Source organism: Notamacropus eugenii, chromosome 5 (genome assembly GCF_028372415.1).
Source record: "Notamacropus eugenii isolate mMacEug1 chromosome 5, mMacEug1.pri_v2, whole genome shotgun sequence".
NCBI lineage: Eukaryota > Metazoa > Chordata > Mammalia > Diprotodontia > Macropodidae > Notamacropus > Notamacropus eugenii.
The window spans coordinates 429309279-429333831 of NC_092876.1; the positions used below are offsets into that span (position 1 = coordinate 429309279).

Consider the following 24553-nt stretch of genomic DNA (forward strand, 5'->3'; position numbering starts at 1 on the left):
TCACCTAGCCAGAATTGAACATAGCATATAATGTGAAATATGGTTTTTAAGTTTGGGGATTTTTTTGGGAGACAATAAATACTGCTAACCACTTTTCCCAATTTCATTTATTAAATAATGAAGGAATTCTTTCCCTACTTTAACATTTTCTAGGCTGATCTCACACCAGTTCTTATATCTAACTGGTCTGACAGCTACAATCTCATTTCTGTTCATTTATCTTATATTTTTGTGTAGCAGTATACAGTCTGAGGAGTCAAATGTTGCAGAAGTACTCCATGAGCTAACCACCCCTTCTGCAGAATGCCTCATGACAGTCACTGCACTTCTTTCATTACTTTTTCCTAGTTTATTTGGTTGATTTGCTTTAAAACTATGAAATAATGAGGAGACCACAGTCACTGTTACATTGGTTTCTACATTATAAAAGACTTTGAACATCATTCAGTTTATATCTTCTTTTATATCTTCAGGTACAGTTTAATAGTTATCCTTGTATAGTGTTTATCTAGAAAAAGTAAAGACTTCAAAAGGGGTTACAGAGGCAAACACTTTCATTTCTATCTTGAAATAACTACAGATAAAGCAACGCTGGTGAGGCAATGAGAAGAAAGATTTAGTTAAATAGTGCTAACAGCATGGTTAGATTGTTAAATCTTTTTGGCAGAGCAATCTGTTCTTTAACTACAAATTATAGAAAAAAAATTAATTTCCTTTATAAAAATTAAAAAGTCTGTGTCTTTTTTCCATGAGACAACAATCAGATTATTAGACATAAGTGGAAAGTATTATGAAATAGAAGATACTGTGCCCAGCATAAAGTCAGATGGCTCTCTGAATAAATTCTGAATTATTGATTTATCTTTTATCTCATCATTTCAGTAAAAACAATTATTACTTATTATAACTTACTCTGTTGACACTACTAAAATACCTAGCTGTACTTCCACAACATCTCTTTAAATGTTTTTGTCTGATTACTGTAACTGATCTCATTTGCAATACTATAATAAACAGAAGAGACAATAGTATCTTTGTTTTGCATGTTTTTAGTGGTATTCTCCCTAGGACCCAATATTAGGATTATCTCATGGCTAATTCACACATAAACCTTTACAACAAATCAAATTGAGGATTATGAGGAAATTTAAGAATCATCTAATCTAAAAAGAATGAAAGCTTACTCAAAATGTCACAATGGTAGCAGGAAACAAAGCCAGAATTTAACCGTAGGTTAATTCTAACTTCAAATCCATCACTTCATTACTAATCCACTGCAATCGTACTCCCACACACTCATTCTTAAGCTGACTATGAGAAAAAGCTTCAGGTCAGAATAAATAATACATAAACATGGTAATAGAAAATGGTTCATAATTCTGAACCTTCAAAACAACATTCTATTACAAAAGATATTAAGCAGGCATTAAAAGTTTATATTACACATCATTCATTTCAGGCTGACTTACCATTGAAATGCATTGTAATGGAAGTAGACCAATCCAAGGCCATATAAAAAGGCAGCATTCTGTAAAGAAGAGAATTATTTTTAGAAAGGCATACAGAACTCAAATTTTAGAAATCCATGTATATTGTCAATAAATATAAAGGCATGAAGTTTTCTTGCATAATAGACAATTTTAATGAATTCATAAAAGACATAGGGATGAAAAAAAGGCAGAACAAAACAGGAGTCAAATAATCACTACAATGAAAACCGAGTGGAATAAGATTACATCTTATCACATTTTTCCAAACTTTTTAGTTTGATTATTAAAAAAAAAAAAAATCCAGCAGCAGCAATATGCCCAGAAGTCAAGAGTAAAATTCTGAATTCTTCATGGTTTAAGTCTTGATTGCACTCTCTACTTTAAGACTGAGTTTATTTTACATGCTCCTTAAACTTTGTTCTTCTATTTCTTAACAACCTTGCTCTAAATTTTTTGTACTCTCTAAGTGTTTCAAATTCAATTTCATGTCCCTTGCATCAACATGATTTTATGAAAAGAATAAATGTATTAAGAACTAGAAAACTTATTATAACCTGAAAAATATTTTTCAGAAAACCTAAGAATTTAATGGAACATACTGCTATTGCAGAAAAAAAATAAAATATGGAGCAAGAGTTAAATATTTACAACCTTAAAAAGTGGTAAACAACTTTTTTTGCTACACGGTATAAGATCTTCGTACTGGTATAAGATCTTCGTACAAACCATATTTCTATCAGACTGCCTTTCATTGATAAACAATGAATCTGTATGCCAGTACTTAGGATCTTTCTGTTTTTAATAAACGATCTATTCATATTTTTAGAAACAGCTGACAGTAGGAAGAAGAGGTGGAGGAGGGAGAGAACAAAACTCTTGTAATAAATATGCATAGTCAAGAAAAATATTTTCATGTACAAAATGTGCCTCATTCTACAAATTCACCTTCCTATTCAAAGGAGGATAGCATTCTTTATCATTGGTCTTCTGGGATGACCACAGTTGATCCTTGCATTGAAAAGAATTCTCAAGTCTTTCAAAATTGCTGTACAATGCTCTTGTTACAGTATCATAATTGCTTTATGAGTTCTTTTCACTTCACTTTGCAGACAAGTCTTCCTAGATTTCTTTGCAACCTTCATCTTTTTTTTTTAAACAAATTGATGGAATTCCATTACATTCATAATTTGTACAGTCATTCTAGTCAAGCCAACAACATTTATTAAAAGTATCTGATAGATACTTTACTAAATGCTGAAGGAATGGACACCACCTTAGTTTCCAGCTTGTTATCAGTACCAAAAAGAGCTGTTCTAAGTATTTGTGTATTTTGGGGGAACTTTCCTTTTTATTTGATCTCTCTGGAGTACAAGCCTAGTAGTGGCATTGATGGGTCAATAAGTATGCATGGCTTAATAACGTTTTGGCATATTTCCAAATTTCTTTCCAGACTCTGCATAATAATTCACAGCTCATTTTACCTGTGTTGCCATGCCTGCTCCAAAATGTGTAGTTTTAATTTCTGCCAACTTTATCTGAAGTGTGTAAAGTTGAACCTCAGACTTCTTCTAATTTACATTTTCCAATTATAAGTAATTTGGAGCATTTTCTCTTATAGTTTAGATAGCTACAGAAAGTTTCCTTTGCCTGTTCCTATCTCTTGACAGTTTATCAACTGGGCAATGGCTCTTCTTGTAAATTTCAATCAGTTCTCATTTACCTTGGACATGAGACCATAAGCAAAGAAACTTGGATAAGAATTTGTGAGGAAGACAGCTAGGTGGTAAAGCAGATAAGAGCACCAGCCCTGGAGTCAGGAGGACCTGACTTCAAATGTGACCTCAGACATTTACTAGCTCTGTGACTCTAGAAAAGTCGCTTAATCCCAATTGCCACACTCCAAAAAAGTTTACTTAGAATAAAAGAATTTGGGGCGAAACTTTTTTTTTTGTTAACAAGACATGTTACTGAATAGATGAGAGTGAAACAACAGCATTAACTGTGCCAAATATCAAGGGAAAAGAAGATGGTGGTTCTGACCACATAAGTACATGAATGAAAATCACATCAGTAGAATTATGTACCCTAAATTGGTGAATTCCAACCAAAACCTATTTATCTAAAAGAAGCCAAAGATCTAGGTAGTGAGGTTAAAAATGGTTAGTTCAGAAGTGTCAAATCCTAAAAATGGTTACTTCACACAAGTGTCAAACCCTATCAAATACATATAGTAAATCTTCTGGTGCATGGCAATGTTTTATAAAACCGTAGAGAAATGTAATATAGAAATGAGGAAACATTCCCCTCAGTTTTACAGGTGAAATTACAAAACAATAAACATTTCACACCTAAAATATATTAATATGAAAATGAAAAGATCAAAAGAGTATTATCTCAGGGGGCATGTATTACAACTTCCTCATTTCAAATAAGCAAAACTGGGGCTCAGTGAGGTTAAATCGGGTGTCCAAGTTGAGAGGTCATCAGGAGTAACAGTAAGTAGTACCGTCATTAAAGATGCTTTGTTTTTTTCCACTCAACCACACTGTTTCCATTCTAAATTAATACATGATTTGAGTTTAAGACTATTGTTCTTCATCTTTGAAGAGGACCAAAATGACATCACTATGATAAAGTGAAATTTCAGTGTGTCCAACTGTGGCTGATCAGGCCAATATGAGCTCAGAATGCTCTATCACAGGATGGGCACAGATAGCCCATGTGAATATTTGTGGTGGATAACTCAAATTTGTATATACTACATTTACGTTGTGCTGTCTCAATTCTGCTTTGCTCACAGAGCACAGAACCTTTTTTGATGTGGGCACCCCATGCTGAGTGGTCCTGTGCCAGTGTCTCCCATGTTGCATAGTCAAATCCAGAGTTCTTGAGAGAGACCTTGAGAGTGTCCTTGTATCCCTTCTTCTGACCACCATGTGATCATTTGCCCCATGTGAGTTATCCATAAAATAAGTCTTTTTGGCAAGCATACATTTTGCATTCAAACAACAAGGCCAGCCCATCCCAGTTGCACTCTCTAAAGCATACTTTGAATTCCTAGGTTTAGCACGAGTAAGGTCTTCTGTATCTGGTACTTTATCCTGCCAGGTGATCCTCAGAATCTTCCTAAGACAGTTCAAATGGAAGCGATTCAGTTTCCTGGCATGGCACTGGTAGACTGTCCATGTTTCACAGGCATACAGCAATGGGGTCAGCACAACAGCTCTGTAGACCTTCAGGATGGCAGTCAGTGAAATACTTTACTCTTCTCTCCCAAACTTTTCTTTGGAGCCTCCCAAACATGTGCATGTCAACTTCATTGTCAATGTATACTACCAAGGAAAGTATACTACCAAGGTAAGTGAACTTATCCACAGCCTTCAAAGCCTCTCCATTTGTTGTAAATTACAAGTTCCATGTATGGATGGTGTGGTGGTGGTTGATGGAGTAGCTGTGTTGTCTTGGTGTTCATTATTGGGCCAAAATTAGCACAGGTAGCAGAGAATTGATCCATACTTTGTTACATTCTCAGCTTCAGAGACTGCATTCAGTGCACAGTCATCTGCAAACAGAAAATCATACACCAATGCTCCCTCCACTTTGGTCTTGACTTGTAGCCTTTTCAAACTGAAGAACTTAGCATCAGTACAGTAGTTGACCTTGATGCTGTGTTCATCCTCATTGAAAGCATTTGACAACATGGCTGAAAGCATCATGCATGGGAACAAGCACACACCACTAATAAAACCACAGGGTAACTCACTTTACCACACTGGGTCTGTCTCTTCATCTATAGAATGGAAAGGTCTGATCAGACAGTCTCCAAAATCTCTTTTAGCTCTCAATTTATGATCCTAACAGGTAAGATGTTTTGCCATGTTACACCATAAAAAGGAATGAACGGTTACAACAATTCCTAAAGTTTCTTATTGTATTCTAGAGATTTGCTGTCACTCTATTTTTTAAAAGCATTTGACCATAAGATCTATATGACTTAAATGACTGAGAGCATTTTTCTTCACATTATGAATGATTCACATTTATGATTACATAACAATTTTCTGCCATACATCAATAACACAAGAAAATCATTAAAGTATATGGACAATTCAAAGATAAAACAATCAGCCTATTAAAGAATTCTTTTTTTAAATTGATTTTCACAACAAAGTGAAAAAAGAGAATAAATAATACATGATAGACACTGAGTGGAATAGATTCAGTGAAGACTTCTCAGACTGTAATTCTTTTCCCAGGGGTAAAGGAGATCGAGAGGCTCAGGCTACAATGCCTTCATTGTGGAATAATTCCCATATAAGGATATAGACTATGCATTAGGGTCTCAATGATTGGATAAAACTTACATAACTTTTCGATGCCTTCATTTCAAAGGGGATTGGCTAGATTTCGTGTCTAGAATGTAAGATCATATTTTCAGCTAATGAGAATAATGGTCAGGGGTGGGAGGAGGGTTTTGCGTTAGGGTCTATACATATCACTGCTTCTCCTTTGTCTTCGGCTTTTCCTGCTCCAGACCACCTGGTGGAGGAACTGCCCCACTTCTCGAGAATCGATCGAATAAATAAACTTTCTGTCATCACTTTGAGAGGCCTCTGAGCAGTTAATTTGAGTTAGGGATCTTGCCATCCCATACAATATCAATTATATTAAGTCTATTTTTTTCTTAATTCATAGGATCAAAAACTAAAGATATAGAAGGAAGAGATTTTTCAGTCATTTACTCCCATTTCAAGGTCATCTAATCTCATTATTTTACAGCTGAGAAATTGCAAAGAAAAATAATTGTATTGAAGACAGAAGTTACATTCTCAAAGGAGGGTATTTTCCTTAAGTAGCTAATCCAGGATTAACGAAGGTACCTTTTAAATTTTCTTTGGCCAATATGAATCATGTGCTATTTTCTAACTCAAGAAAAGAGACAATATTATATGTGATTAGAAATCAATGGTCCAAAATTGTATTTACTGCAGTCAAGATCTAATCACTAGATGGAATCATGATTCTTCTTCCTCCCTCTCCCCCCCTCAATTCTCGAGCCTCATTCTTCTTTCCATTGTTCAAATGATCCTAATGACCACCAACTTGTATAAGAAATTTCTCATTTAGGAACATACTGCGTACTCAGGCTAACAACTACTTGTGATTTCAAAATGCCTGGTCACTTTTTGCACAGCTACAAAACTGCCAGTCTTAATACATTTGCTCAATTCTGAAAGTCAATACATTGCTTAAAATATCTTTGCAAAGGATGCTAACTTATTTTGTAAAGAACATGATGAAAATGACAGAGGTCATTTAAGTTCTCTAAAAAATAAGTTTATTCATCTGTAAAATGGACCAATAATTGAACACCAACCAAATGGTTGTTTTAATGATCAAATGAAAGAATGCATGTAAGGCACATCTTGCAAACAAAAGATATAAGACAGCTCTTATATTATCCCAGAAATTAAGTCAGGATACATCCAAAAATGTGATTTTTCCCCAAGGTCATCAAATCAAACTATGGCAACAAAATCCCAGAACCTCCTGTTATCAAAAGGGATCTTGAAACTATTTACAACAGACACAAAGCTAAACTAAAGGAAAATACCTGAAGAATTTAAGAACATAAGAAAATGCTTGGAAAAAAAGTGATGATTTGGGAAAGAACATCTGGGTTTTGAATTCTGGGACCATAAAACAATGATTATCAAGGGTTAATAAAAATGAATAAACTTTAGTTTTTCAAACTTATTCAAGATTTAAAATGCAAAAAAAAAAAGTTGCATATATATTTACTAACACATAGAGTACAAAACAGATTTATCTATTAGGATTCTTAAGCATGAAGAATAAATATTAAAGGCACTACCAGTTATAAGAGAAAAAAAAATCAAAGAGCACCCATGTTTCAAATGAACACAAATTTACAATACTGGGAATAAGCAAGACGAACCACAGGATTCTAATGGTAGGAGGCAAATTTGAGCTCAAAACATCACTATAATTGATGTTTGTGGAAGGGATACTCTAAAAAAAATGGAAGAGGAGATAAGAGTACTTGTTATGCAACCAACAGATAAATAGTATAAAAAGGCAAATTATAAAATAACCAAATGAAATCATACTGTAATCGTTGTAGGTAGAAGACCTGAGAATTAAAATAATTCTGAAGTTCTCACAGTTTTAACCTAAAATTTTTCCCTGCCACCATCAACTCCTTCCTTTGAGGTTCACTATATTCTTAGAGGCAGCTAGGTGAAGCAAGGGATAGGAGATGTAGACCTGGAGGAACAAAGACCAGAGTTCAAATCTGCTCTCTTGTTACTTTTGTTAACACTGGCCAAGTCAACAAATCTCTACCTCAGTTTCCTCAACTGGAAAGTAAACAGCACCCATCTTTCTGAGGTTGTTGTGAGTATAAAACGAGATATTTATAAGGTGCTTAGCACAGTGCCTCACATATAAAAGTGTTTTTTCTCTTCCCCTCTTCCTTAATTTTCATTTTTTCTCACTATCTAATAATTTCTTTCCTGTTACCTATAATATCCCCCCATTTAGGTTCTGCTGACAGACTGCCTAACAGTTCTAGAATATTCTCTGTCCTTAATCCAAGAATTCAGTATTTTCCTCACAGAATCTCCACTCCAAAACCTGCCACACAAGGATGTCCCATATCCATAATCAAGAATTCTAAAATTCACCAAACATCTCTATGTTATTATCATCCCATCATTCCCTATGAATGACTCTACCTAAACTGCTCCTTGGCCCTTTCTGAAGCCACACTGGTTCTCAGGTAGAGGAGTATCTTCCAGGTAAAGGATCAGGCTATTAAGGAGGACCCTAGCAAGAATTTTGCCAGCAATGACTGAGAGACCCCGCTGTGATTGTCTCAAGACAATCTATTCCCTTTACCTTTATAGAGATGGACAATGGAAGCATCCTTGAACTCCTGGGGGATAACTTCCTCTTGCTATATAACCTGAAAACTTCAGGTAGCTTTTCTATGAGCAATGGTCCCTCTACCTTGTAAATCAGCACCATGTGCTTTGCCACATGGAAGGAGCTTAACAGCCCTCAAAACCTCTTCTTCAGATGGAAGTTCAGCTAAGTATGGATTGACTTCAACCTGAGGTAAATGGTCAATGGCCTCAGCATTGATTGATGATGGTCTGTTGAGAACAACATTGGAAGCATTCAGGCCATCTCTCTAGGATCATATCCTTATCACTAATCAATGTGGCTCCATCAGCACTGAGTAGTTGTGATGTACCATAGGTTTTTGGTCCATAAATAGCTTTCAGGGAATCATAAAAGCACTTTGGATTGTTACTATCAGCATACAACTGAATTTCATCTGCCTTCTTACTGAGCCAGGAATCCTACATCTTGCTAAGCTTTGCTTGTACTTTGTTTTTGATGGCATTAAATGCTGCCTTATTTGAGGTGGAAGAACTATCCTGTTCATATATCCTGTGGGGTTCTTGTTTTTGTTTAAACGGCTTCTGAATTTCCCCTTCATTTTCATCAAACCAGTCTTGGTGTTTATAAGTGTTCTGATTCAGATGAGCAAATGCAGTGCTGTACACCAAATCTCTGAAAGCTGCCCACTCTTTTTCTTCTCCAACGTTGCCCACGGTGTGTCGGCTCAACCTTCCCTTCAAGTTAGCAAAAAACTGTTCAAGTTCAGGGAAGAACTCTAATTTGTTGACAGTAACTCTTCTGGTAGTCGTTTTGCCTTGGGGGTCAGGGGTGGGGTGGGGGGTGGGGGAGAGGGAGGTAGCACTTTTGATGAATGCAAATGCAAACATTTAGCTTGCAAAGGATAAGTCTATGATCAGTCCAGCACTCAGCACCACACACTGCTTCTGTCACTCTCACATCTTGTCTGTCTCTTCTTACAATCACATAGTCTATAAGATGCCAATGTTTGCTGCGAGGGTGCATCTACGGAGTTGTCTCTTCTCCTTACAATCACATGGTGTATTAGATGCCAATGTCTGCTGCGAGGGCGCATCTATGGAGTTTTATTGCATTTAGGTAAACAGAAAACAGTGTTGGTGATGAGAAGGTAATGCGATGCACAAGCGTTCAGGAGCAAAGGACCATTGGTATCACTGATTCCAACTCCATTCCTCCCTAGGACTCCCTTCCAAGTCTGGTAGTCTGAGTCTACTGTAGCATTAAAGTCACCCAGAATTATAAGTTTGTCCTCTTCTGGCACACTGATAATAATAAGGGTCTCAGGGTCTTCATAAAATTTTTCTTTGACTTCATTAGGGTTTGTCATGTTGGGAGCATAGGCATTGATGATGGTGGCAATCACACTGTCATGAGCCTGTCATTCATTCCTTTTGGCAGGCATACCAGCTTGTTGATTAGATTAGTTTAGATTGCAAAATCTACACGAGCTTCATGAAATGGTGTTTGATGCCTGACAACTCCAGGAAAAGTGCCAGATGCAGAACAGAGGTCTGTATAAAATGTTTGTAGATCTAACCAAGGTCTTTGACGCTGTTAGTCCTGAAGGCTTATGGAAAATTATGTCAAAATTTGGTTGCCCAGAGAAGTTCATCAGTACTGTACGTCAATTTCACGATGGCATGTCTGTCAGGTTCTGGATAGTGGACAATGCTCTCATGCCTTCCCAGTCATCAATGGAGTGAAACAAGGCTGTGTGCTTGCTCCCATGATTTTCAGCATGATGCTTTCAGCCATGTTATCAAATGCTTTCAATGAGGATGAACACAGCATCAAGGTCAACTACTGTACTGATGCTAAGTTCTTCAGTTTGAAAAGGCTACAAGTCAAGACCAAAGTGGAGGGAGCATTGGTGCATGATTTTCTGTTTGCAGATGACTGTGCACTGAATGCAGTCTCTGAAGCTGAGAATGTAACAAAGTATGGATCAATTCTCTGCTACCTGTGCTAATTTTGGCCCAATAATGAACACCAAGACAACACAGCTACTCCATCAACCACCACCACACCATCCATACATGGAACTGTAATTTACAACAAATGGAGAGGCTTTGAAGGCTGTGGATAAGTTCACTTACCTTGGTAGTATACTTTCCTTGGTAGTATACATTGATAATGAAGTTGACATGCACATGTTTGGGAGGCTCCAAAGAAAAGTTTGGGAGAGAAGAGTAAAGTATTTCACTGACTGCCATCCTGAAGGTCTACAGAGCTGTTGTGCTGACCCCATTGCTGTATGCCTATGAAACATGGACAGTCTACCAGTGCCATGCCAGGAAACTGAATCACTTCCATTTGAACTGTCTTAGGAAGATTCTGAGGGTCACCTGGCAGGATAAGATACCAGACACTGAAGCCCTTGCTTGAGCTGAATTGTCATGCATTCAAACTATTTTATGGAGAATTTGCATAGGGCAGGAGATGACATGGTGGCCAGAAGAATCAATACAAGGACACTCTCAAGGTCTCAAGAACTCTGGATTGGATTGTGCAACACTGGGAGATACTGGCACAGGACCACTCAGCATGGCATACCTATATCAGAAAAAATGTTGTGCTCCATGAGCAAACCACAACTGAGACAGCACAAAGCAAATGTAAGAGGTGCAAATTTGGAGTAACCACCCCAAATGTCCACATGGACTATCTGTGCCCAATCTGTGGTAAAGCATTCTGAGCTCACACTGGTCTGCTCTGCCACAGACGTAAATATTGAAACTTCACTTTATCATGGTGATGTCATTTTGGTCCTCTTCCAGAACAAAGGACAACAACCAACAACTCTTCCTAAAACTATGCAGCCCAGCTATTCCAACATTATCCTCCAAACAGCTTTACAATTATATCTCAAATAAAATTCTGTAGTGGCAGGTCCAAGTAAAGCAGAGGTGAAACATTTTTCCAAACTAACACAACTTTAGGAGATCAGAGTTGTAAAGGCATCGGGGCAGGGGTTGGCCAGGATAGTAAAAATGGGAGATGGGACAGAGGTGGAGGGGTTGGGAAGTGTGTGAGGAAGATGTGACAGCATCAGCAGTTGTAGGAATGTAAACAATTCAACTTTCACGAGTTCCTTATATGGCTTCTCTTTCTTGTTTACCTTTTTATGTTTCTCTTGATTCTTGTATTTCAAAGTCAAATTTTTAAATTCGGCTCTGGTCTTTTCAACAAGTATGCTTGGAAGTCCTCTACTTCACTGAATGACCATTTTTTTCCCTTAAGTATCATACTCAGTTTCACTGGGTAAGTGATTCTTGGTTTCTAATCCTATCTATTCCAAACCCTTTTATCCCTTAATGTGGAAGTTGCTAAAATCCTGTGTTATCCTGATTGTATTTCTACAATACTGGCTGCTTGTAATATTTTCTCCTTGACCCAGGAACTCTGGAATTTGGCTACAATATTCCTAGGAGTTTTCCTTTTGGGTTCTCTTTCAGGAGGTGATCAGTGAATTCTTTCCATTTCTATTTTACCCTCTGGTTCTAGAATATCAGAGCAGTTTTTCTTGATAATTTCTTGAAAGATGATTTCTGGGCTTTTTTTGATCATGGCTTTCACGTAGTACCATAATCTTTAAATAGTTTCTCCTGGATCTAATTTCCAGGCCAGTTGTTTTTCCAATGAGATATTTCACATTGTCTTCTATTTTTTCATTCTTTTGTTTTTTAATTTCTTGATTTCTCATAAAGTCATTAGCTTCCATCTGCTCCTTTCTAATTTTTAAAGAACTATTTTCTTCAGTAAGCCTTTGAACCTCCTCTTCCATTTGTCCAATTCTGCTTTTTAAGGCATTCTCCTTATTGACTTTTTGGATCTCTTTTGTCATTTGGGTTAGTCTATTTTTTAAAGTGTTATTTTCTTCAGCATTTTTTGGGTCTCCTTTACCAAGCTGTTGACTCACTTTTCATGACTTTCATGCATGACTCTCATTTCTCTTCCCAATTTTGCCTCCACCTCTTACTTGATCCTCAAAATTCCTTTTAAGCTCTTCAATGGCCTCAGACCATTTATTTATTTATTTGGAGGCTTTGGATGTAGGAGAGCCTTGACCTTTCTGTTTTCCTCTGATTGCATGCTTTCTGGTCTTCCTCATCTAAAACTATGGAAGAAAATACCTTTTCACCAAGAAAGTAACTTTCTATAGTCTTATTTTTTCCCCCTTTTTTGGGCAATTACTTAGACTTTCCAGGCTTCAGAGATTCTGCACAGCTGTTCTCCAAGATATCTCTAGAGACCTGTAAGTTCTCAGTTCCTCCAAAGTGGCAGTCAAGGTAGAGGTGTTTCCTCCTCTCCTGGCCTGCACTCTGGTCTGTGAGGAAACACAAAAGCATTCTATTCTTCTGCCCTAGAACTTTGAATAGAATTCCCTCTCCACAGCCATGACCAGCTCAATCATTCCAGCACTCCTCTTCACCCCAGGACCACAACTCAGAACTGAGACTCAGATCAGCTGCTTGATTCCTGCACTGCCTGTAGGCTGAGAGCTCCAGAAGCAGCCACTGCTGAAGCAGAGGCTGCCACCACCTTGTGGCTGGGGCAGGAGCTGGACTACATTGCCCTCTCACCCAGGTGAAGGAGCTTTCTCACTGACTTTTAAAGCTATATTTGGCGTTTGTAGGTTGAGAAATCTGGAAACCACTGATTTGGCATGCTGAAGCCTGCTCGTATCCCAACTGTGCTGGCACAGCCCACACTGGGCTGTACTTGCCCCAAGTGTCATGTAATAGAACCTTCCCTGCTGGACTTTCAGGTTGTTTTGGGCTGCAAATCTGTTTCACTCTCATTCTGTAGCTTCGTGCTGCTCTAGAATTTGCTTAGTCAATTTTTACAGGTATTATAAGGGCTTTTGGGGAAAGAGCTCAAGCAAGTCCATGCTTCTATTCTGCAATTTTGGCTCCACCCCTCAGGAATCCAGTAGCACCAGTTTTAAAGAAGTCTCAGCCCAGACATCAAAAAGGGATAGGATAAGTAGATGGAAAGAGATTAATCCCTGTGCTAGCACTGTGGGCAAACACAGGGCTGTATGGTAATTTCATTGCTCACATGCAGTTCAGGGTCACAGTTCTAGGGCATGGAATAACACTGACATTTGCATCTGCAAGTACATACATATCAAAACTTGTGGGATGCAGTCAAAATTGTACTTATGGGAAATTTTACCTCCCTAAACACTTACACATCAATAAAAGAAAGAACAGATCAATGAAATGAACATGCACCTGAAAAATACGGCCAAAACAAATACAAAACAGAAAAAGAATAAAATTTTTAAATTCCCAATAATTAAACATCAAAATGGAAATCCAGAAAACAAAGAGAATAATAAAACTGATTTTTTAAAAAATTTAACTAAGGTGGGTAGCAGATTTTTTAAAAATATATTAAATTAGATAATATGCCACTGCTTAATTGGATGGGGAAAATGCCAGATTAGCAGTATCAAAAGTGTAAAGATAAATGCACCAACGAAGATGAATAAAGCAATTATTTGGAGCTATTCTGGCAAATCAAAGTCTGACAATCGAAGTGACATAGATGAATATTTTTTTTTTAAAACTACAAATTGCCCAGATTGACAGAAGAGGAAACAGAATATCTAAAAAAAACTCTATGTTACAAACAGATACTGAATCTGCTAAAAATGAGTCCAGTACAAAAAAATCTCCAGGACCAGACAAATTTACAAGTGAGTTTTGACCAAGCACTTAAGGAATAACTAATTCCTATGTATCTGAAAAAATAGGTAAAAGAGACCTACCATATTCCTTCTATGAACACAAGTATGGTTTTGATACCGATACAAGGGAGAACAAAAAGGGAGAAAGAAAACTACAGGCCAATTTCCCTAAGCAATATTAATGTAAATATTTAAGCTAAAACACACTACACTGCTAAGGAGATCACAGCAATGTATCAAAAAAACATATTTTACAATCAAGTGGGATTTATATCTAGAATGAAAGGCTAGTTCATTCATAGAAATGCTATCAACATAATTAACTATATCAATAACAAAAGCAGTAAAAATCATACAATACCAATAGATGCAGAAAAGGCTTTAAGAAAACATTAACACCCATTCTTTTTGAAAACACCAAAATGCAATGCCCATCAATTAAGTAATGGCTGAATAAGTTGTGGTTTATGGATGTAATGGAATACTATTGTGCTGAGAACCAATGAACAGGAAGACTTCAGAGAGGCCTGGAAAGACTTATATGAACTGAAACTGAATAAAAGGAGCAGAACAAGGACAACTTTGTACACAGCAACAACCCCAGTGTACAAGGAATTTTTCTGGTAGACTTAGTACTTCACTGCAATGCAAGGACTTTAAAAATTTCCAATGAACTTAAGGCAAAATGCCTTCCACATCCAGAGAGAGAACTATGGAATTGGATCAAAGATAGAAGCAGACCATTTTCTTTTGTATTATGTTTTGTTTTACGGTTTCTCCCATTCATTTTAATTCTTCTATGCAACATGTATTTAATAGGAATGTAAAAAAAGAAAAACACCAAAAAGCAGAAAACATAAAGCCTTCCTTGAAATGATAAGTAGCATGCATGTAAAATCAAGAGCAAGCTTGATCTATAACAGGGATAAATTAGAGGCCTTTCCAATAAAATCAAGGGAGAAGCAAGGGATGTCCATTATCACCACTATCGTTTAACATTTTACTAGAAATGTTATCAAGACAAATAAGAAAAGTAAAAGAATGGAATAAATAGGAATAAGTAACAAGGATACAAAACTATCACTCTCTGCAGATGATATGACGGGTTTACTTAGAGAACCTAACAAAAACAACTAAAAAACTAGTTGAAAAAATTAACTTTTAGCAAAGTTTCAGGCTACAAAATAAACTCACACAAATCAAATTCTATGTATTAAAACAAACAAAACCCAGCAGAAGAAATAAAGAAACTCTATTTAAAATAACTATAAATGGTATAAAATACTTGAGAGTCTACCTGTTAAGACAAACCCAGGAACTACAAGAACACCGTTATAAAACACCTTTTTATAATACAAGAATAAGACATATCTAAACAACTGGAGAAGTATTAATTGCTCATGGATAGGCCAACTCAGTATAATAAAAATTGACCATTCTATCTAAATTAATTTACTTATTCAGTGCCATACTAAACCATCAAAGAATTATTTTATAAAGCTGGAAAAAATTCATCATCTGGAACAAAAGGTAAAGAATACTCAAGAAAATCAATGAAAAAAAATTTGAAGAAAATTAGCAGTATCATATTTCAAACTATATTTATATTACAAAGCAATAGTCATTACATACCAATTAAGAAATAGAGAAGCAGATAAGTGAAATAGATTAGGTAGACAATATACACCAGTAAATTAATATAATAATTTAGTTTTTAATAAATGGAAAGTTCCTAGCTTTTGAGGCAAGAACTCACTATTTGACAAAATTTGCTGAAAGAACTGGAAAGCAGTTTTGGTGGAAACTTGGCAAAGCTCAAGAAAACTCAACTAAATAAAAGAATAATCTCAAAATGAGTACATGATTTAAAGAGTGGTAACGTAAGCAAATTAGGTAAATATGAGAAAAGTTAACTATGGATAAGGTCAGTTTTTATAAGTGGATAAGAGATAGAAAGGATCACAGGCCATAAAATGGATTAATTTTGATTGCATGAAATTAAAAAGGATTTTTTGCACAAAGAAAACCAATACTTTCCCAAGTTGGAATGAAAAGCAGGCAACTGGGAGAAAATATTTATAGCAAGTTTCTCTGATAAAAGCCTCATTTCTCAAATATATAGGAAACCAAACCAATTTATAAAACTAAAAGCTGTTCCACAAAGGTCAAAGGATATGCTTCAAAAGAAGAAATTAAACCTTTTGATAGCCATATGGAAATATATTCTAAATCACTACTGATGAGATAAATGCTAAGTTAATTACCTCATACCCATCAGACAGGCTAACATGACAAAAAGGGAAAACAACAAATGCTGGAGATGTAGAAAACTACAGACACTGATGCACTAGTAGTGGAGTTGTGAACTGGTCCAACCAGGGAACAATTTGGGACCATGTCTAAAGGGCTAATAAAACTGCTTATATTGGGGGGAGTTAGTGGCCCAGTGATAAGAGTGCCAGGCCTGGATCTGAAAGACCTGAGTTCCAATCCAGCTTCACTTTCACTTAACCTTGTTTGCTTCTATTTCCTCATCTATAAAATGAGCTAAAGAAGGAAATGTCAAAACCATTCCAGTATCTTTGCCAGGAAAAGTCCAAAAGGCATCGCAAAGAGTCTGAAAATGACTAAACAATGACAACAATAATAACTCTTTGACCAGCAATATTACTACTAGGTCTGGAAACAAAAGAAACCAAAGAAAAATAACACACACACACACACACACACACGTATACAAAATATGCATGTTGGCTCCTTTTGAGGTGGTAAGGAAAGGTTGAACAGTTATGGCATATGATTGTGATGGAATACTACTATATGAGCAATGATGAGCAAGACCTGGGAAGAAGCCTTATATAAACTGATGCAAACCAAAATGAGCAGAACCAGGAGAGCACTATACACAGTAACAGCAATACGGAAATAATGACCAACTGTGAAAGAGTTAATTACTCCAGTGCTATCCCCATCCATAGGGAGAACTCTCAACTGTAGACTGAAGCACATTTTTTCACTTTATTTTTCCTCGATTATTCTCTTAGGGTAAAGGAATAGAGAGGGGACAGGGAGTATGTACATAGTATAGGTTATCTGGAAATATCATGACATCATAAATAATTTATATCATAATAGCCTGTCTTTTCAACATGTGGGAGGAGGGTTGGAGTGAGAAAATTTGGCACTGAAAGTAAAAAAATGTAAAAAAAAGTTAAAATAAGAAATATTGGATAAAAAGAGAGACAGACTCTCCAATGCAATCAGAGAACTTAGCAGTCATTTAGTCCAAGCAACATATGAAAAGAAGCCCCACTAACCTGGATCTCTGGCTTAACAGTCAAATAAATGAAAGTGCTCTCATAGTCATCAATGATTCCTTAATTGTCAAAGACAATGGTCTTTTCACAATTCTCATTCTTAATGACCTCCTCTCTGCAGGTACTGACACTGCTGATGGTGAGAGATAATCTCTTCTTAATACTTTCTAGGTTTTCCAGAAAATATGGCCTCTTGAACTAACTACTAACATTTGATAGCAAAGAGGCTGATGGTAATTTGCTGGCTATGGCCTTGTAACTCAGTGTCTCCTGGTACAGCAAATATAGGTTCCCAGGTCCATATAAAGGGGACAAGACATAGGGAATGGCTGACAAGAGAGTAGCCACACGTATTTCTTAACCATAGGCAATCTTCAATGCATTGTGGTCAAAAGTATAGTGATAAATCAGGTAGCTGTAACTAAGAATATGTTTGCTAATTTTAAAAAAGCCACATGCCACAAGTAATGTTTCTAAGGTTCACCAATAAAAATCTGTAATACAGCTAAAATATTATATATCTTACCTTTTTCTCTTATATCACACCACCATAAAACTGCCTTAACCAAAACTGTTTCAAAATAATACCGTCATACATATTACACTGAAACCCACCCTAAAAGGCACCCAAATCTCACTGCTACTTTTTTTACCAGAGTGCTAAGCCCTCTGATTGTCAGGAAGTGGTCAGAGTTCAGAGAGAAAGGACTACAGGGCAGGAAGGGAGACAATGAACCACAGAAAGAGTTACTATGTTCCATCTCTTAGAAAATGGTTTCTGGGCAGGCCTGAAATATTATCCCGCCTCAGGGCTACAGAAAGTACAAAGCTCAAGGAATACAAAAGAATTTAAGAAAGCCAGAACTGCTGCAGAAGCAGCAGTTCATGGAAGCACAGGTCTAAAGCTGGAATGGACTTCAAGTATTACTTAATTTAGTTCCCTCGTTTTACAGATGAGTTACTGAGTGACCTGTAACTTACAGTCATACAGGGTAGGCCAGATGAAGCTTCATTCAGGATTCCAGCCCATTTGCAGTCTGATTACAGTTTCTAAAAAGGCTGTTTTCTAACCTTTTGAAGTCTACATTTCACTACCTAAAACTTTTTTGCCATTTGTAACACTGTTGCTATGGAATTACTTATCTTTTAAAAAGATGTTTGTTTCATCTAAAAATGGAGTACACCTGCATATTTGCAATGGAAAAATGTGTAGCATAGTATTTTAGCTATACAGCCTTATTCCATGAATACAGGATCATAGATTAAGAGGGACTTTTGGAGGTCATCCAGTCCACCCTCTATTACTGGGGGTGCGATGGGTGCCCTGAAACTAGAGAGCTTAAGTGATTTACTCAGGTAACACAGTTCATAAGAAACAGAAGTATATGCTCTGAATCCAAGTCCATAGTTCCTTCTTTGTATCACATTCCTGTAGGGCTGCTTTGAAATAAGCCTGTCAAGAATTTCAATATGGACATTCCTTGATAAGAAAATTTACATTCATAGGACTTTAGAATTAAATGAAATTTTATGAATTATCTAGTCCAATTCACTTATATATTATATTCACTTATATTATATATACAAAAAAACAGACAGATACAGAGATAGACAGATAGAAAGTATCATCAAACTTATTGCCACTTGTATGATTATTCTGGAAAGCTAAATTCGAGATTCAATTAAAACCTCTAGGCATAGGGAACATAAATTCCCCTAAAACCAGAACAACTAAAAGTGAATTAGACCTACGTATAAGGAGTTATCAAAAAAGGTACTTCAGTTACTTGGAGATTGGTTAGTACCTCAAGTCTAGTACAATAAGTAAAAAGGATCTAGGTCTTCTCTGTTAAATAATGATAACGTCTGAAGTCTTTTGCTACATAAACTCGGATGGGCCCAGGTTAGCAACATTTGATGAAGAAATTAGGAAAAGGAAGAAACTGCTCTTTCATTAGAAACCAAGAAGTGACAGTTCTAAAAAAAGACGTAAAAGAATACAAAAAGAGGAGAAAAATTTTGCATACTTCACAACTGTGTCTACTTCAATCAACAAGCATTTACTAAGTATTTATTATAGCCAGATAACTGAGTGAGACACACAGAAAAAGCAAAAATAGTTAAGACCCTCTTGGGGATTATGGACAAAATAAATAAAAACAAAGTAAACTTAAAGAAGAACTTACTAATAAATAACAAGGAAACCGGAACAGCTTCCTGAAGATGAAGTGAGTCTTAAAGAGATAGACACAAGGAACAACTAGTCCAAAGGCACAGATAAAAGGGAAGGAACATTCTAGGTGAGAAAAGGAAAGCAGAATAGTAAAGTCGAACTAAAGAGTGGTGGAGAATACAGTGTTGAGAAAACAAAAGGTGCTATCAATCAGTAATGATTAAGGATCTATGTGCCAGGCACTTTGCTAAGCACCATGGATACAAGTACAGAGAATGAAACAATCCCTACTCACACGGAGATTACATTCTAATAGTATACATAAAACGTATATAACAAGTACACATAAAAAATATATAGGATAAACCCAAGCAAATGAAGACAAATGCATATAAAGTAGTTCAATATATGAAGGAGTTTGGGGAAGGAGTCATTATTACTCATAAAGACCTTTCAATGCCAAAAAATTTTTATTTCATATTTAGAGTTCTGATGAAGGTGAAAGTGCTATGGAAGCTGAGGAGAGGTATTCCTGTGATAAATCACACGTTTGCATCTTGTCAGGAACAGTCATAATCTGCACTGATTTATCCACATTTCCAATGATATCTCATTTTCACCTAGTTTCCTTTGTAACCAAAAGTACAGACCAGTGGGCCTTTTTGGGGTACCCCCAAAGAAACGGAATTCATCAGTTTAAAAAATGAATCTATCAAATAAAGCATGTAAGTAAGGCATGAAAACAAGAGATAAATATCAACTGTAAATAAAACTAGAAGAAAATAATTACAATTTATTATTAATTATGAACGTTTAAACAATGCTCACAGAAGATGACTGTCCTCTAGTTAGCAAACTATTAGAAACTTCAAATTCCTACGAATTACTTATAGAAATAGTTAGGTGTCCTTTGTTGCATTTAGCTTTCCACATAATGGCATCAGCACTGAGAGAACTTCATAAATCAGAATCAAAAGAGGGCTCTCCAAATGTCAAAGGGACAAAGCTATCTAGAAACAAATTCTCAAGTTTAGAGTATTAACTAGGAAGACAGCAACATTTCAGATATGTTCCAGTTCTTTAAAAAGGAATCAGAAAATATTATAATCACCATTTTCCTCAAGTTCACTTTAAATTAAACCCAATGAATGGTAGGAAACATTAAGGTGCTTTCTTTAATCTGGACCACATACCATATAAGCAAAAGTGGCATGCCTTAGGCTCAAATCATTAGGACAAAGTTATCTTAAACACTGGGGTACCTATCATTCCTTACTTTTTACTGAAATAATTCACTGCATTTTCTAAAAATCTTTTAAACAAAAAATTTTATTGGCTTTTTGTTCTTTTATTACCTACATTTCCCAATGCAATCCCTCCCCTTTCAAAGTATCATCCTTTAACAATGAAAGTTGCTTGGGGCAAGAAGAAATTAAACAACTTTTCCAAAGTCAACTAGCCAACACCTGTCAAAGATACAACTTGAACCAAGGTCTTCCTGACTCTAAACATGACTATTCACACCATCACAATACTTCTCTTCCTTTTGTTATTCTTAATTTAACTATGAACAGATGTTTTCATCTTTTAAAAAAGCATACTTATAGAAAATTCAAAGTGTAAAAAGCGCTAACTGGTAATGAGGGAATGTAGTGTCCGATACTAAAATGGTAACTGATAACACAACAATATCACATATTTTATTGCCTATTTATCAAGGGAAATAAATATTAGTGCAAGACTGTTGGGAGAATGCTGACACAGATATATGCTCATGTGCTTAAATTTGAATCTGTACCGTTAAAAACTTATATGCACGGTGAGAAATTCATCCACTACCATAAATCATATTAAAATGATATAAGAAAACAGGATGACTTGTTATCCAACTTTGTTGAATTCCTCAATTTTCCTCTTTCAGCCTTGCATGATGTGTCTTATAAGAGGTCCGAAACCATCTTCCTGTATTTTTAGATGATATTTCTAAAAGGACTAAATATACTGACAACTTTCCCACCAACCTTTTCCCCACAACATACACTTACTTGAACACTCACATACATTCAACTCTTCATTACTAATTTCCTCATTCCAAGGTAACAACCAAGAGAGGGAGGAAGACTGCAAAGGAAAAAGTTATCAACTATACCTTTGCACCAATGCAACTATTATAACAGACCTAGGCCAACAAAAAACATGGTAAGGTAAAATAATTCTTCATCTCACTGCCATGACATCACTGATTCTAGAAAGTATAAAATGGTCACTGATAAAATTTTATTTTGGATGTAGCTCAACAATAACATGCCAAAATAAAGTGGTAAATAGCAGAAATGCAAAGATGCACCAACCTTCCAGTAGTCAGATTGTAAACTGTAGTACCTCTGGTATGCAGATAATGCTGAAAGAAGAAAAGAAAAGATTTAGAAAAATTAAGACAACAATATAAAGATATCAATAAAAGATTTCAAAACCCAAAGCTAACATTATATTGTTTAAAAGTTTCTCTGAAAAATGCAGGCTTGATGTTACAACTATCAAAGTTGTTTCCCCCCAAAAATGAGATAATTATGTTTATAACATAAAAGACAATATTGTAACTTCTCAGGTCCAATCCAAAAAGGTTAAGAGTGGCCCAAGAAGAGCCCTGACAAAAGCACAAAATCTATATTTTGTCAGGTAGGTTCAAGGCCCGAATCCTCTCAACCTCTCATAACAGACAACTGGACTTAACATGGTTCTGAGGGGGCCTTGATTTTCTAGGCCCATAACCCTTTTACCCTCCACATACCCACTCACTCACCCACCTCTGCACTCCTCCAAGAAATGTCTCATAATTTAGATTAAAAAAGCAGAAGTATTTTTCATGAGGAGTATTCACATTCATGGAAACCTATAATTTTATCATGATTTCTTTTTAAAAAATTACTTTAACCTTCCATTAGAATGGCCTCACCAACTTTTTAAAAGTACAAAATTTCTGAAGGTAGTAAATAGACCTCCATCACTGAGTCAAAAAACACCGATTTTTATCTTTATCTCCAACAGTTTCAGGAAAAGAAATATGTATATGTTGATGGGCATAAAGGAGAATAGCATGCCTCCAGATAAAGTCTTTCTAAAGAGCTGAAGAAACCGCAGAAGGGAGAAAAGCAGTTTGGACAACTAAAAAGCATGAACCACCAGTCACAGGATGTATTTAGGTTTCTAAAAGCAATGTTTTCAAAGTGACCCAGAGAGGTACGCCTATCACAGTACTATCGCTTCAGGCCTTCCCTACATCCCAGACTATCCTACCCTACATATATATCATAATTATAAAGGCATGTATGCACTATGGAGTAGTTTCCAAGTGAGGGGCAGAAATAAATCATACATACTCTCTCACTTGGTAGAGTTTCCGAACAACCAACCACCAACAACAAAAATGGAAAAGTTTTTCTGTATGACAATCATTTGTATGATTTCCAAACCTTTAACATGGCCTCATTCATTTACCATGCTCTAAAATTAATTAACCAACTAGACCAGAGGTGGGGAACCCGCCCTGTGGCCCTCTAGGTTTTCAAGTACAGCCTTTGACTGAATCCAAACTTCACAAAACAAACCCCTTTAATAAAAAGAACTTGTTCTGTAAAACCTTGGACGAGTTAAAAGGCTGCACCTGAGGACCTAGAAGGCCACAGTGGTCTCCAGGCTGCACATTCCCTACCCCTGATTTACTGAGTTACAAAGTGTTTCACCATATTACTTTCCTGTTGGCTTGCTATCTACGTAGGTTACCACAGTCACTTCTAATCTGATACTGTAAAATTAAATCTCCATATTATTCCTGCTACTGAATTCAAACTAGCTTACCATGCAGAAATGTGAGTTTAAAACTCTTCAGTAATTTAGCCTGTTTTATTTTCTTAACTAAAGTGTTCAAATTCAAAAGTAAGTGTCTTACAGCCTAATACTCCTAATAATATAATATGTGTAAAGCGATTAGCACTGTTTCTGACACACAGTAGGTGATTAATAAATGCTTATTCCTTTCCCCCATTCCCTAACTCTCTACTCTTTAGCGCTATTACACCTCCAGTTTTATCCTGATTACCCACTTTAGGAGAAACCACCCAGTATTATGCCCCTGAATCCCAGAAAGGATTTGCTTTGCAGAACATAACAGGTAATGCAATCTTGAAAGAAAAAAAATGAGAAACCAATACAGGGAAATAAAAAGGGATTAAGGGTAAGAAATGGGAAGGAATGGAGAAAGAAAATGGTAGCATAGCAAAAAATACTATTAAGAGGGATGATGGGAAAGTATATAATTATTCTTTAAAATTTTCACATAGCTGAAACTAAATAATAGGAGGGAATGAGAGATATTAAGTACAAAGAGGAATGGAGATAATGTTAGTGCTTGAACAAGAGATTTATCCAATGGAAAAAAAATAAAGGAGTGTGTATCTAAATGCTAAAAGTAGCATATAATTATCACATTTCTACATATAATGAAAAGAACATATATATGCAGAGAAGGTACCCTAAATTTGGAAAATACAGTAATTACTGTATATTACATACACACCATATGTTCCAAAGACAGCCAGAGTCAAGAACACAAGAAGGGGGATATTCAAACAAAATATAAAAATGAACATCCTAAGAATGTAAACAATGTCTACCTCAGGGTATATTGGAAGTACAGTGCCATTTGCAGTGCAAATATGGGTCTACAAAACAATCATTTTAAAACTGTTCACAATATCATTGTAGAACCTGGTTGTTCTTCCTAATTTTGTCTAATATTTTACTTGTCAGATTCATAAGACAATTCAAGATAATTATTGAAGTTAACCAATTTACATTATTGAATAATTATCCTATTGTAAATGTCCTCCTTCTATAACTTTTGATATTA

The 24553-nt window shown here is 36.0% G+C and overlaps 1 protein-coding gene across 5 annotated transcripts in view; it reads right to left on the reverse strand.

Annotated features, from left to right (window-relative positions):
* The window catches only part of KDM6A (lysine demethylase 6A), a 251094-nt gene that overhangs the window by 136751 nt on the left and 89790 nt on the right, over window positions 1-24553 (reverse strand). For all 5 annotated transcript variants that reach the window (XM_072615112.1, XM_072615110.1, XM_072615111.1 and 2 more), the window contains 2 exons: window positions 21996-22045; window positions 1470-1528 (listed from right to left, as the gene is read on the reverse strand). In XM_072615112.1, coding sequence (XP_072471213.1) covers window positions 1470-1528; window positions 21996-22045 — 109 coding nt within the window. The remainder of the gene's footprint in view (window positions 1-1469; window positions 1529-21995; window positions 22046-24553) is intronic.